This window comes from Cibotium barometz, chromosome 59 (assembly GCF_041138505.1).
Source record: "Cibotium barometz isolate CiBa-2024 chromosome 59, ASM4113850v1, whole genome shotgun sequence".
NCBI lineage: Eukaryota > Viridiplantae > Streptophyta > Polypodiopsida > Cyatheales > Cibotiaceae > Cibotium > Cibotium barometz.
The window spans coordinates 2,136,729-2,150,798 of NC_141104.1; the positions used below are offsets into that span (position 1 = coordinate 2,136,729).

Consider the following 14,070-nt stretch of genomic DNA (forward strand, 5'->3'; position numbering starts at 1 on the left):
CAAATTTCTATCTTTAACAATGTGTTTGCTATGAGGAGTAACTTGAATTATGTACCACCATTTTGAATTTGAAGGGTCTCGCTAAAAACTACATGTTATTCTTTTAGTAAGTGTTAATCTCTCACTAAGTGCATGCTCTACCAATGATAAAGTAACAAGAGCTAAGTTTTAGAGAAAATAATACCTGCTCACATTGTTGTGGTAGTATAAATGTGTCCCAAAGATCTGTCCACAACTTAGTAGAGTCAACTACAACAAATCCACTATTGTCTCTTCTCACTGTTATTACAGTTGGACCATTGGTGACCACATTGCACATCAAGAATGAATATGTCAAACTATCTAAATCTAACTCCAATTATGTCCAAAACGTCAAAGCAATAATGCATGCCCAAGGTTGGCAATGTCCACGTTCCACAATTCCACCCCCAAGTTGTAGATGCTTGTAATGTTTTCTTCTCACCAACATCGATATGCTTCTAGCAAGACTGACGAATAGAAACCACCACTTAAAACGAGGCTCAAAAAGTGCCTGGATCCATTTGGCCATTTCCACTAGCCACCCATCATTCATAGTTTACTGATGTCCCTACCAACATCGATATGCTTCTAGCAAGCAGGCTGGATAGAAACCACCACTTTAAAATGAGGCTCAAAAAGTTCTCAGATCCATTTGACCATGTCTAGAAAGCCACCCATCGTTCAAGGCTTACCAATGTCCCTACCAAATAGGGGGTCCTCGATTCTTCCATCATCACATGGACACCCCAATCTCATTCCCACCTAGTGTGTCAACTAATCTCAATACACATCACCACCAATTCCCTATTTCAAACCATGTGTAAGAGTCAAAGAAAGTAAACAAAAAAAGTCAAAGAAAGTAGTATGATAGAGTTTTCATCATACAAAGCTTCTAATAGGTCTACCTTTTGCCCAATTCCCATGGATGTCACTTACAATATACATGGGCTCTGCATCATGTAATAGACATGTAGGCATTGTTTTTTTTCACGAACCTATGTTAAGCCTCATCACCAACAATCATCCAAGTACATTTCTAGATGGGGGGCAATTGCAAGCAAAAGCTTGGTCCAATGGTACGACCCATTTCCTAGACCTTTCTACAATCAATAAGGACCTTTGCTGCCTCGTTTTTTACCATTTAATCCACCCTACCTCTAGCCCAAGTGCTTGACAATGCCAAGTCCAAAGTTCATCGAGACATAGAGAGACCACCCAACTCCATTGCAACTATGTGCACAACCATGCGCAAATCCATTGCCATGCCTTATTGATCATGATTCCCCAAGAATAGGAATGTCAAGTAAATGTCAAAGAAAGTAGCAAAGAGAGTTGAATAAAGCGGTTGTGCCGGAGAAGCTTTTGTTTGGAGAAGTGCACCCACATGAGCACACCTTCTGCTCATTGCCCACTCACGTCACCGACATATCTCACCACGGGTATCTTAATTTTTCACTTCTTGCATCTAATGTCACACATAAACAAATGCACTTACAACTAACCTCATCAATGCAAACCCTCCATGTACATCTTTGGATGGAGGGACCATGGCAGGCACAAGCCTAGCCCATGCTACAACCCATCGTCTGGCTAGAGAACCCTCAACCTTGTAGGTACCTCCCTTAAGCTTCCATGCCTATGTCCTCTGCTTTGACTATAATTCAACCCTAACAAAACCTCTTCCATGCCTATACCTCTTACTCGGCCCTTAAAGAAATGATGATGGAAGTTGAAGAAGGTGGCATTGAGTTATTGCTATTATGATGAGTTCTCTTATTAATGTCAACATTGATGTGATAGTCGTTTGAGTGGCCTACCACTTACAAGGTTTGAAAAACAAAAAATTTGTTTTTCAAACCTTACGAACAACATGTTCTTAAGTCTATGTTCCTTGGTTGATAGTGCAGATGCATGTGTCTACTGAGTTAACTTGATGATGGACTAGAATTATTATATGGTACCCTTGGAACCATGAGTTTGAAGTAGCCCTATTGAGGTGTGAAAGAAGACCACTTTACCTAGAAAAAAATTGGAAGATTCAAGAGGTCATAGCTCACATGGTTGGCATTTGGGTAGATTTTGTTGGCTGTAGGTCAAATGTGAGAAGCAAATTGGGGTTGAGGTAAATTGTTTTCAATTTAGGCTTATTTCCAATTTATATTTCTTTTTCTAATTATCCAATACATGGGATTTTTACATCGTATGAGAACATAGTTTTGGGTCCAAGTGTTGCACCTCATGAGACTATGGCCCAAGTCGAGATGGATGAGAGCTTGTTTTAGATCTATGTCGCCCAAGTCGAGATGGATGAGAGCTTGTTTTAGACCCAAAACTATGAGAACATAGTTTTGGGTCCAAGTGTTGCACCTCATGAGACTATGGCCCAAGTCGAGATGGATGAGAGCTTGTTTTAGATCTATGTCATTTTTAGTGGGAAGCCCTAGCCACACATTACAAGGTGCAATTTTTCTTCTTGTATGGTCTTTTTAAATGACACTCATAGTGTATAGAGAAGAAATTTCATTGCTATCAAGATGAGCAAACCGATTGCCAACATGGTTTAATACAGCATCAATGGCTCTTAATACCTCTATCCAATTTCTCGCATCTTTTGAATTAGAAAGTGGTGCACACTTGTTAAGATCAACAAAATAATTGCATATGTGAGTTAAGAGAGTGTCAATGGCTCCTAATACCTCTATCCAATTTCTTGCATCTTTTGAATTAGGAAGTGGTGCTGCACACTTGTTATCTTGCTCGCCCTCCAAGTGCTTACAAGTCCAAAAAATGTTGATTGATGTGATTCTAGATGTGGTGTTAGACTCTTTGGCTAGAACATGTCTACCATGGGGTGTGATTTTCCTATACAAAGGTTAATATTTAATGTTCCCCTTCCTTGGCTTAGATCTCAGTCATATACACTAGCATGGCTTCTCTCTTGTATGGGCATCCAAGTATGGTGTGGTAAAATATTGCTTATTGGAAATCCACGGCCATGAAGGTGTTTAAGTAGCTGAGCCCAAAAGTTTTGATCTAAATGTCTTGTGTTGCCATCTGCAAGCTTTTACCACTAAGCTCTTCTCTTCAAAGAGTGGTCTTCCCTAGACCTCCCAACAACATTTGGATACCATTACCACTATCCATGTGCATTTTATAGGAATCATAGTGTTTAATTTATCACCCTTTTATTAGCTTTAACATTGGAGTGATGGATTAAATTTGATTTAAGCTCAATCAGGTCTTCAACATGTGCATGTACATTTTTGTCCATTCGATCTTTGACGGTTTTCCATAATTCATTATTTCCTTGAATGAGAGCCTATGGGGTCACACTCTTGCAAGGATAGAAAAGCAGTCAATCATACAATGTCTTTGGGTTGGTACTCACGGTCATTCAATGATGGGCTAGGACATGCAATAATATATGCAGACTTACAAGGGGAGTTCCTTGGTCAAAGGAGTTCTTAGATCATCACCAATCACACAAAAGAAATAGTATTCTACTACATTGGAGGTTTTGTTAGAATCCTCTATTAGAGATCAAACATGGCTCTATACACCACAATGAGATTCATAGTTTGAGCCCAAGTTTTGGATGCTTCCACCTTTGACTAAGGAATTGTTCTCATCACCACTAGGTTCTAGTGGAATCATAGGGTCATGTTGGGGTTCATTTTATGGCACATGTTCATGCAGTGGCTTATATTAGACCACTTGCTCAAGCACCGGCTCTAATTCAAACTACACTTTTTTGACCACTTGGCTCAAGCACAACTCTAATTAAAACTAGACCCTTTTGACCAACTTTTGTACCTTCTTAACTAGAGCTTTCTCTAACATAGAGTTAGGCTACTCTCCCAAGCCTTTGAGGACTCAAGGTTGATCTGTTGGTGCTTTTCCCTTATCAAGCACATGTTTTTGTGGGGCATTTTATGTGGCATCTAGATCATTAGCAGAGATCCTTTATAATGATTGTATCTTCACCCTTGCCTTTATTTTTTGGAGTTTTATTTGATTTTTCCACCAATGGCAAGTTTGTCCATTTTTGCTTGGTTTCATTTAAACTTCTTTAGAGGTTGAAGCTTTGTTTTGCATCGGTTTTTACTTTTGCTACCTTTGGAGCAAGGGCTTCTATTGGTTATTTTCCCTTGACTTCTTTTGAGGTTGAAAAATCAATAGGTTGCTAACCCCTAGGCTCATTTTGGATGGGAGCATACGCTTTCACCGATTGTTTGACAGGTTGTAGCTCATGACCTAACTTAGATTCACATCACATGACCTAACTTAGATTCTCATGTATGTTTTACTTTGGGTATTTTTAGGGTCAAAAAGGTACCTAAGGATGATTAAAACCTAATTTAGCTACTAAATTAAATAAAAACTTACATGTCATATCACATGTTAATCAATTTTAAATGAATTTTGTTTTTAAAAGAAATTTTCAACCTCACCTAGATCTTGTTATCTCCTCATTACCATAAATTAAGATCACAAGAAATTTCCTTGCACGCAATGAAGACAAGGAAACCACTATGGGAGTCACACTTGACCTTGCCACTACCTTATGCTCAACTTAAACTTGTAATAAGGTTTCATATAAAAAAACCTACTTCTAGACACGTGAGAGAGCTCGTCGCATTAGCTAACTTAGATAATGATTGTCACATGCAAGTCGATCAATAACATTAAATTGGCCTACTATATGATAATACATTATTAAAAGCTCACAATGTAAGCTAACTTGGATTCTCCTCCATGTTTTGGCAAAATGCAAAAATTAGGGTTTTCAACATGTTTCTTTGGGTGTTTTTAGGGTGAGGAAGCTACCTAAGGATGATTAAAGCAAATTTAGCTATTAAATTAGACAAAAATTTGTATGTCATATTATATGTTCAATGTTTTAGGTTTGTGTTGCACTATAAACAAACATGTTAATTATTTTTATATGAATTAAGCTTTCAAAGGAACTTTACAACCAAACCTGAATCTTGTTATCTCATGATTTCCATAAATTAAGATCTAGAGCAATCTTATTGCACACACTTAAGACAAGGGAGCCATGCTATATCGTCAAACATGTAAAACTCATCGATGTGGACTTGCAAGTAGATGGCCCACTCATTTTAGGCGAGTGGGCGAGTGGTGGGGACTTTTTAGGTGAAGTCACAATGCCAACAAATGTGTTCATTTCCCCTACCCAAGTGGGATGTGAACGAACCCTTAAGAAAACCTTGAAATACAAATTCTTCAAGGTATCAACCCACATGTCAATGATGATAAGAGGTAGGGTTTTGCAAAGCATTAATTTGAATAAATATACACGTCCTTACGAATGCATCACGTAAAAATTAAGGAGAGAGGAGCATAACCCAAATAAATCCATGGTCACATCAATGATGTCAATATGCAGAATCCCACATGGGGACACTCCAACCAAGTTCTTCTTCTAAAGCCTTAATCCGCTTTTCTTGAGCTCCAAAGTCACTTATTGGAGTACTGAATGGATAGACATATAGCACCTTCTCTGCAATTGACCTATATGTCACCACATCACTTTTCACAAGAAACTCCATGATATCTCGTCCAAAAATTCCATCAACTTCAACTTGTAAAAATTGGCCTAGTGTTAAAAAGAAAAAGAGAAAACTTAGCGAATCTCTCTCTCTCTCTCTCTCTCTCTCTCTCTCTCGCTCGCTTGCTCACTCGCTGCGAAATCCACAAGTTTGGATCCCCATCATGTCCACCACAGTACAATGTATTGGGACTGCTATATGATCCATCAGCCTTTGACACATGATGGCACCTTTGGTGACCATCACTATGTAATAGGCACAATCCTTTTCATTTACATTATACTTTGTTTAAAATTCAGGAGATGCCCTGTGCATCTCCAACCACACTACTCACACATTTGTATCATCATTGGTCTCATGGGCTGTTTTGGCCCCTTACGGCCCTTAATGCAGCTTTCTTTCTCTCTCTCTCTCTCTCTCTCTCTCTCTCTCTCGTCTTTTTTTTCCATGATGAGATTCCATGGACACATTGTACACCTTTTGTCTCATAGACCCATTGGGTCTTTTGCAAGACGTTAATATATCTTCTTCTTCTTCTTCTCTCCCCAAGTTTATGAACTTCAATTTACACATGGAACATATGTAACACTTTTTTACCTCATGTGTGCCATCACAGGTGTGTCAGGGTCAGCCATGCAAGTCCCACACACATCAGTCATGCAAGTCCCGCTCAAATGTAACCCTCTTGAATGATGTAATGGTGTCAGGGTGTCCTGTACACTTGTTAGACTCATTAATATGCCAGTCAGTGTCATCTAGGTTTAGTAAGCACTGATGTGTGTGAACCCATTCTGGTATGGAAACTAGCAACACCGAATTGGGGACCATTTGGATGGGCAAAGGGCCAAGAAGGGTGCCAAGGTCTGTAGGTGCCCACGTGTGAAAAGGCAAGCAAAAAGGTGATTTCTGCCTTGGTCCTTTTCCAGTCAGCCAGCTCCTCACCTCCTACCCCCTATATAAAGGTCCTCAACAAGTCATTCTTCCCATCTCCCAACCTTGCAAGCCTTCCCTGCCCATGTGCATGCCTAGTGCTACCCACAGGCCTGAAAACACAAGGAAGGTGAAGAGCCAGGTGACCAGCAGTGAAGCAAAAGCTGCAAGGAGGTCATCTGGAGGAAAACGCAAACATCAATTGCTGTCCAGCAGCACAACAGAAGGCAGCCAGTTTGCTGCCTTCACGGGGTGGTCTGGACGAAGCCTTGATCAGTCTTTGGGGGCTGGAATCCAGCCCACAGGTCAGTCGATTCACATTCAGTAATAAAGCAAATAAACCCTTTACATGTGGGGGGCCCTTCAAAGGGTTAATTGGGACCCAATCTGTTGTACGCGCTGTCTCATTCTCATTCTCACTCACATTCACCATCTCATGTGTGAATCCTGAAGTATTTAATGCTCCAACTAGTTAACGATAACGAATCCCACTCCAAGCTTCTCCATGTAACAGAGGTACCATAGCTTTGACACGATCTCCAATTCAGCACGAGAATACCTGTAAGAGCAGCCCACACTGGTCTTTGGGTGTGGATGGTTTACTAGTGCTCCAAGGCAACCTGTAAGAGCAGCCCACACCCCTAGTGGATGGTTCTTTGTGCTTGGGAAAAATCCAGACCACTCCCACAATGGTGCTAACCACTCCGTAGGTTAACATGGTTTCACCCACCCGACCTACTGTAAGGTGCTTAAGACGGCGCTAGAACATACAAAACAGCCTTACCTTGAGGGAAAAGTCTAAAGACTTTATGTACATGCTTGCTTAAGACTAGTAACAGTAGTGAGACCATTATTGAGTTTGGCCAGCCTAGCGTGAAAACTAGTCACTTGAATATATGTTATTTTTGACACTAAGCAATACACATCCATTCCCTTGCAATAGAATGCTTGTGAGCTCCTCTTCTCTCTATTCTTGCTTACATGTATGCTATTGAATCTTGCTTGCTTGATAAATGCTTGCTAGATAGGTTTGTTTGTAATTTCCCTCTTGCATTAGCTTCCTCTTCTTCCCCAACCTTTTGTGAGAGAGAACCATCACGAAGGCTCTCTCTTTTTGCATCCATCTAGGCATGGGGAGCTCTTCCTTCACTCCATTGGCAAAGGAGCATTCCAATGTGACAACAAAGCGACGGACGAGCTAGCGCACCCACATTAGGGAGTTGCATTGTGACTCTAAGACAAGGCCCAGCGACATAATTGGGCAAGGCTAAGGTATGCTCTTGACTTGAACATATTTGGTGCCGCAGATGGGGACTAGCCTAGGCTACAACTCCGTTCATCCGTCCATTCCAAGCTATTGGAATCACCCAATATTGCCCTCCATACCCAAGACAAAAGGGCAGCCAAAAGTGCCCACAAACAAGCTGGGACATTGCAATGAAATGAATGCCGTGTTACATGTTGTTTATAAAGGAACGACAATCTCCATAATCTTGGATGGTGGTATTAGTGTCAACATGATCACCAAGGATTGCTTGGTAACCTAAAGAAACCCACCACTCGTAGGCACAAGCCTCGTGGTCAAGCTTGCCTATGGGAACACAACTAAACCTTTAGGCATCCTTTAGGATGTAAAGATTAAGACCTTCGGGCTAAGCTTCCACCACACATTCGTGGATGGATTTTCAGAGAAGAGGGTTATACACCATGATTCTCAGAGACCTTACATGAAAGACCCAAGGTTGGTTCACAATTGGAAAACCAATCATATTTACACACATAACGGCAACTAGTTCTTGAAAATAAGCTTGAAAACAAGAAAGACTCATCCCATGGGTCGAGACCATTCAGACTACTTCAGTCAATATCTACGAAGCATGCAATGCAGAAGGTCACACCACATCAATTGATATTTGTAGAGCTTGTAACAAGATGTTGGATGGTGAAGAAGAGGACCAAGAATATGAGCCTCTCCTGGAGCCGCTGACTCCGAGGATTGAATTCACCTTACCATGGACACTCTTCCATAAAAGCTTGGAACAAGGTTTGCATAATTGGATGGTGCTAAAATCACATCCATGTTTGTGCTCGACACATTTGAACCAACCATGAAATCGGCTTGCCTTGAGCTAGAGCTCCCCCAAAAAGACCACCTAGCTACGTGGCTTGCCTTGGTTGACATTGGGACTAGCCACGTCTTGTCTTGGGAAACATGGACCTCATCGGGCCACCCACCCCTCGCACCATCTGCAACTATCCTCCATAACCTTTGGCTGTTTTGAAGCTAAATTTTATATTGGACTAAACCTGCATCTGGTAAGTTTTATGTAACCCCCATAGATACAATGAAAGAGAGCATCATCCTTGGGAGGGGATGGATTGCAACCATTGATTATATAATCAATTGGCAGAAAAGAATTACAACACTCGAGCTTCCACATAGGATGATTATGGTACCCTTGGTGGATGAGAACAACCCAAACCTATCTACATCCCAAGCCTCGTCCTCCGCTTACAAGCCATCACCTCAGGTAACCTCTAGCACTAAACAATCCTCTCGTGTCACCACGTTGACCACTCCCTCAAACCATTATGGAGATTCAAAATCTCACCGATGAAGATGAAAACCACCGCCCAAACATCCTCAACAAACTTTTAGGGAGGTCACCAAGAAGTGGATACCCAAGAGTACCCTAGCTAGCCAAGGCAAGTATAATCCCGATAGGAAGACTTGGTAGCCATTATTTAGCCAGAAGCCTTTCCATAAGCAGAGATCTGTCAAGCGGGAGGCCATAGCAACAACAGAGTTTTATCCACAACCCGAGCCCTCATTGGATCCCCGTCAAGATGTTAGAAGCTCAAGGCTTCTACGATGGAAACCCTTCCATTTGGGTCCCAAAAACCTCGCAATCCGCACCCCAATCTCCAAAGTATCCATGGGGTGTGTCACGTGCACGTCTTCAGCATGAACACCATAAATCCTTGATTAGAACAACATTTAGAGCATCATCAGCAATAGAATCATTACCATCATCATCAACATCAACATCCGTATTAGCATCATCATCAACATTAGTATTAGCATCATCATGAGGGTTTGGATCACATGTCGGCAGCCAGCAAAGCTGTCTTTCACCCGTTAGCAGCCAGCCAAGCACCCAGGGAGCAGGCAGCCACGCACCAAGGTGTAGGCCATCAAGTGTGGGCAGCAATAAAGTAAGCGCAATATATTAAAGCGCAATTAATGCCTATTACTTATCCAAGCAGCAAGCTAACAGCCCTATAGCTGGCCGACCAACCACAAGCATGTAGAAGGGCCAGAGGTCACCCCTAGGGGCTGACCAACGGCCTATACCATGTACCAGATAATAAAGAAAACCTAACACCAACTATCTCTCTCTTCTTCTCTCTCCTGTCTTAATCATGTTTAATCCATCTTGTTCTTAATCAGACTGCATATAGAAGCCATAGAAGCCTTAGGGTCTGCATCAATTCATGGTTGCATTTTGCATATCATCCATCCCATAGGCACATAAGACCACATAGACCATGGCAAAAGCATCAGAATATTATTCAACATTATTCTACATTTTTAGCATATTTTCTAGCATTTTATTATCATTATTTCAACATTTATCGCCTCATATCTAGTCGTGTAGCATTTATGATGCAGTCGGCCAGCTCTATAGCCAGCCGACTCGCATCAAACCCATATAAATAGCGTCACTTGCTCATTCATTCATTCATTCATCATCAATCAGCCACACGCCTTCAAGCGCTTCATCCTTCAGCACAAGGAGCATTAACGCTTGGACCATTCAACACCTCATCAACAAAACGCAGCATCAATCAACATTCAACCCCTTCAGGATTCAGCGTTTTCAGCAACTACACAGTTTTCAGCATCCAAAGTCATTCTCTTCAAAGTAATAAAAGCAAATACTATTCCGGTAATGGGATAGGGGGCCCTTCAGTGGGCAATTCAGGACCCAATCTGGTGTACAATTTCTACCTCTCTCTCTCTCTAAATCTCTTAAAGTTTGAAGTCATAAAAGTGGATTGCTAAACTCTTTGAAACTCGGGATATAGAAGGCGGTGTGAAACTTGAGTGACAAGATCCTTAATTACGAATACTTCCGCTACATGTTTCAGAACATCATAAATCCTTGATTAGGACAACATTAACAGCATCATCAGCAGTAGAATTATTACCATCGGCATCATCATCATCACCAGCAGAGCAAGATCATAATCATGAGGGTTTGGATGACATGTTGGCAGCCAGCCAGGCTGTCTTACACCCATCGACAGCCAGCCAGGCACCTAGGTAGCAGGTGGCCAAGCGCCAAGGTGTAGGCCATCAGGTGTGGGCAGCAGTAAAGTAAGCGCAGCATATTAAAGGGCAATTAATGCCCCTATTATTTGTCCAGGCTGAAAGCCCTATAGCTGGCCGACCAGCCACCTCAACATGTATATAAGCATAATCCATCAGTTGCATAAATCACATTCAGTCATTCAGCACATTCAGAAGTAGAAGTCATCATCAAGCATGTAGAAGGGCCCAAAGGTCACCCCTAGGGGCTGCCCAAGGGCCTATACCATGTACAATCATTCAGTAACTTTTTTGTAGAAAACCTGACACCAACTCTCTCTCTGCTTTGTCTTAATCATGTTTAATTGCCATCTTGTTCTTAATCAAGCTTAGGGTTGTGGATCACTACAGCAAGGCTTCCGCGCATGCAACAAGGTGTGTGTAGTGTGTGTAGTGTGGGATCGGGCACTCGAGAATGTGTGGCTCGATGAGGTTATGGGTGTGAGGGTAAAAGGACGAAAGGACCAGATATACGCGAGATCAGAGCAAAACAACACAAAACCCTGATAGGTGCAGATTTGTGTTGTTTTGAATGTTTTAGCCTGGTGTTGCAAACTGCTGACCACTCCTAAGGGTCCTACTTTGTTTGACTCTTATGAACACATTGGACCTGCTCGCCTCAATTGCTACACCTGATTATAAGACCACAATTCACTCACTGATGTAGTCTTCTAGGATTTCTAGTTTGAGCATATGCCCATAAGGATTCCTTCATGCACAGGCCCTCAAGACTTCCTCTTATTCTCAGACCTTTCTGGATGAGACTTGAATGAGAATCAGGCAACTCATGTCAGAATACGCAGCGGAGATGACGACTAGATCTGGGAACACGAGAGCAAAACGCAATGCAGAAAATCACAGCACAAGAGAGAGAGAGAGATAGAGGCATGTAACTCTGCTCTATATACACAAGAAGATCCTGGAGTTGATACAAAATGGAATGGGGGCTGGGGGTCATTTTATATGGCCCCCCATCAGCAGTCGGCCTGCTGTAGGGCAGCCAACTGGCCCTGAAACTCCACGACCAGCATATATAGCCAATCGGCCAGCTGTTAGCAGTCGGCCATCACATACATGGAGTTGTGGACCAGTTCCAGCAGTCGGCCAGCACATGGGCCCTCCTACCAACCCTGGGAAGCCACCCAAGCCATAGAAAAATGGGAAAAAATAGGGGAAAAATACGGAGAGTGGGGAAAAATGGGAAAACACCTCATAAGGGCGGGCACACCCACAACATGACTTCTAACAACTCAGAGGTCATTTTCTTTGAAAGAGAATCATGAAGGCACGGGCTAAGTCGTGTGTACGAAATATTGCAAATTATTGTGTTCATCTTGAGATGAAGATACACATTGTATGAGAATCCAAGAAGACACACAATGTAGCGTCTAGATTTGAAGTTCTTACCAGTTGGTGTATCTTCCATCTGCATAACCTTGGGATTCCTTTGAGTAGCCTGTATGGCGCTTAAAAGTTTCTGCATACTCACATGCCTGGTGTAAGAGCACATGGCATGAAATTTTTTATTTAAAAAAATGGCTTTTGCAAAAATTGTAATAAATTTTACCCTTGCTGCTCTTTCTGGAGCTTCTGGTGGAATTATCCAAGGAATGGCAAAGGTTGCATTCATTGAGGATGTGGAGATGCAATTTGGGTTGATATTTGACGGACAGGGGCGGATCTTGCTACATCCAAATAATAGTGTTAGCCCTCAATAGCTTTTCATACCCGGGTCCAATGATGCATATGTATGGTACAAATACAATTCACATGGCCAAAGCAGAACAAACCAACACCTGACATGACAAAACAAGATAATTAAGTTCATTGCAAACTAATATGTGTACCATAGTAGTAAGACAAAGAGAACAAATACATGCATCATAGATACATGCACGCATGCACACAGACCATACATGTATGTCTACATAATGCATTCATTCGTGCATGCACGCATGCATGCTTGCCATTGCCAGACCACTTTTTGAAGCTCAATCATGCAAGAAAAATCTAAAGCAGAGACCTGCGATTGCAGCAGCTGCAAGGAACATGTGGGTTTACACTGTGGCCATGCTCACCCGTTGAGGAGACCCATCTGCATTTTCTGGGTCTGCGACTGCGAGTAAGGGGTGTCCAGGGCGTGGGCGGGAAGGTTCTCGGAGGAAGAAAGGAGAGCCGCGCCCAGGGCGGCAACGCAGGCCATTCTGCAGAGCTCTGGAGTGGGAGAAGCCACTGGGTATGTAGAAACGATAACTGATGAAGATGTTGACGACGAGCGCTGCTGCTGTTGGACGATTCCAGAGTTTGCTTGGCATTGCCATGGCAGGACTCTTGGCAGAGCCAGGAGAACCTCCATCTCGATCACGCGGTCGTGCATTAAAAGAAACCACCTAAATATTTTTTAGCTTATTTATTACTACCTTCATAGTGTTTTCTATTTGGTGTATTTTCTTTCTTTTTTTTGACCAATAATAATTATATCTTTATATTAGCAGAAAATGATCAGGTACACAAGATGACAAAAGATAACTCTGGGTTACTCCAGTAGATACCTGTACTTCATTTAACAGTTTACACAGCAAATCCTATTTCTCATCTTCAAATAGAAAGCTGGACTGCTCCTAAGATATCTTGTAGCCAAGCATTATGCAAGCCTCCATCATAGCTTTTGTGGTACAACCTCTAGGTGATTGTTTTTCCGGACCAGATCTTCACTGTGGGTCTAGTGCCCAGCGGGTTCTCTATGAAAGCAACAAAAGTGTAGTCCATCTGCTTCTCCTTGAGATACCACCTTTTAGTTCTTGGACCAAATTTGGGTGGTCTCTTTTTCAACCCACCAAACATACTAACCTGCAAAGTAAACAAAAGTTAGAGGCCAGCTCCCAGTATGTTTGAAACCACATCCAAAGCAGGGCAGAAATTAGGTGATATTCCTCTGCAAATTCTGCAAACAGACAATCCAGCTCAGCACATCTCATCTTATTTACATTGCATACAGCCCAACACATGTGAATACACTTATGTATAACATCTGAAGCATCAATTCCAGTTGACTGAAACCTTTTGAAATACAATGGCATTCCCTGTACACCAAATCTCCCACAACACACAAGCCCTGGTTATGTTAAATAAAGATCCAGCATGCTCATCATTAAAAGACCATTTGCCCATAAT

General features: G+C 42.0%; 1 protein-coding gene across 1 annotated transcript; it reads right to left on the reverse strand.

Moving 5' to 3' along the window:
* Window positions 1–5,300: 5,300 nt before the first annotated feature.
* On the reverse strand, window positions 5,301–13,275 carry LOC147605372 (thylakoid lumenal 17.9 kDa protein, chloroplast). Its single transcript, XM_086793529.1, has 4 exons — window positions 12,975–13,275; window positions 12,464–12,581; window positions 12,304–12,373; window positions 5,301–5,641 (listed from the first exon to the last, which is right to left on the reverse strand). The coding sequence occupies exons 1-4, from the start codon at window positions 13,271–13,273 to the stop codon at window positions 5,421–5,423; spliced, it is 708 nt and encodes a 235-aa protein (XP_086649655.1). The 5' UTR covers window positions 13,274–13,275; the 3' UTR covers window positions 5,301–5,420.
* Window positions 13,276–14,070: the final 795 nt, after the last annotated feature.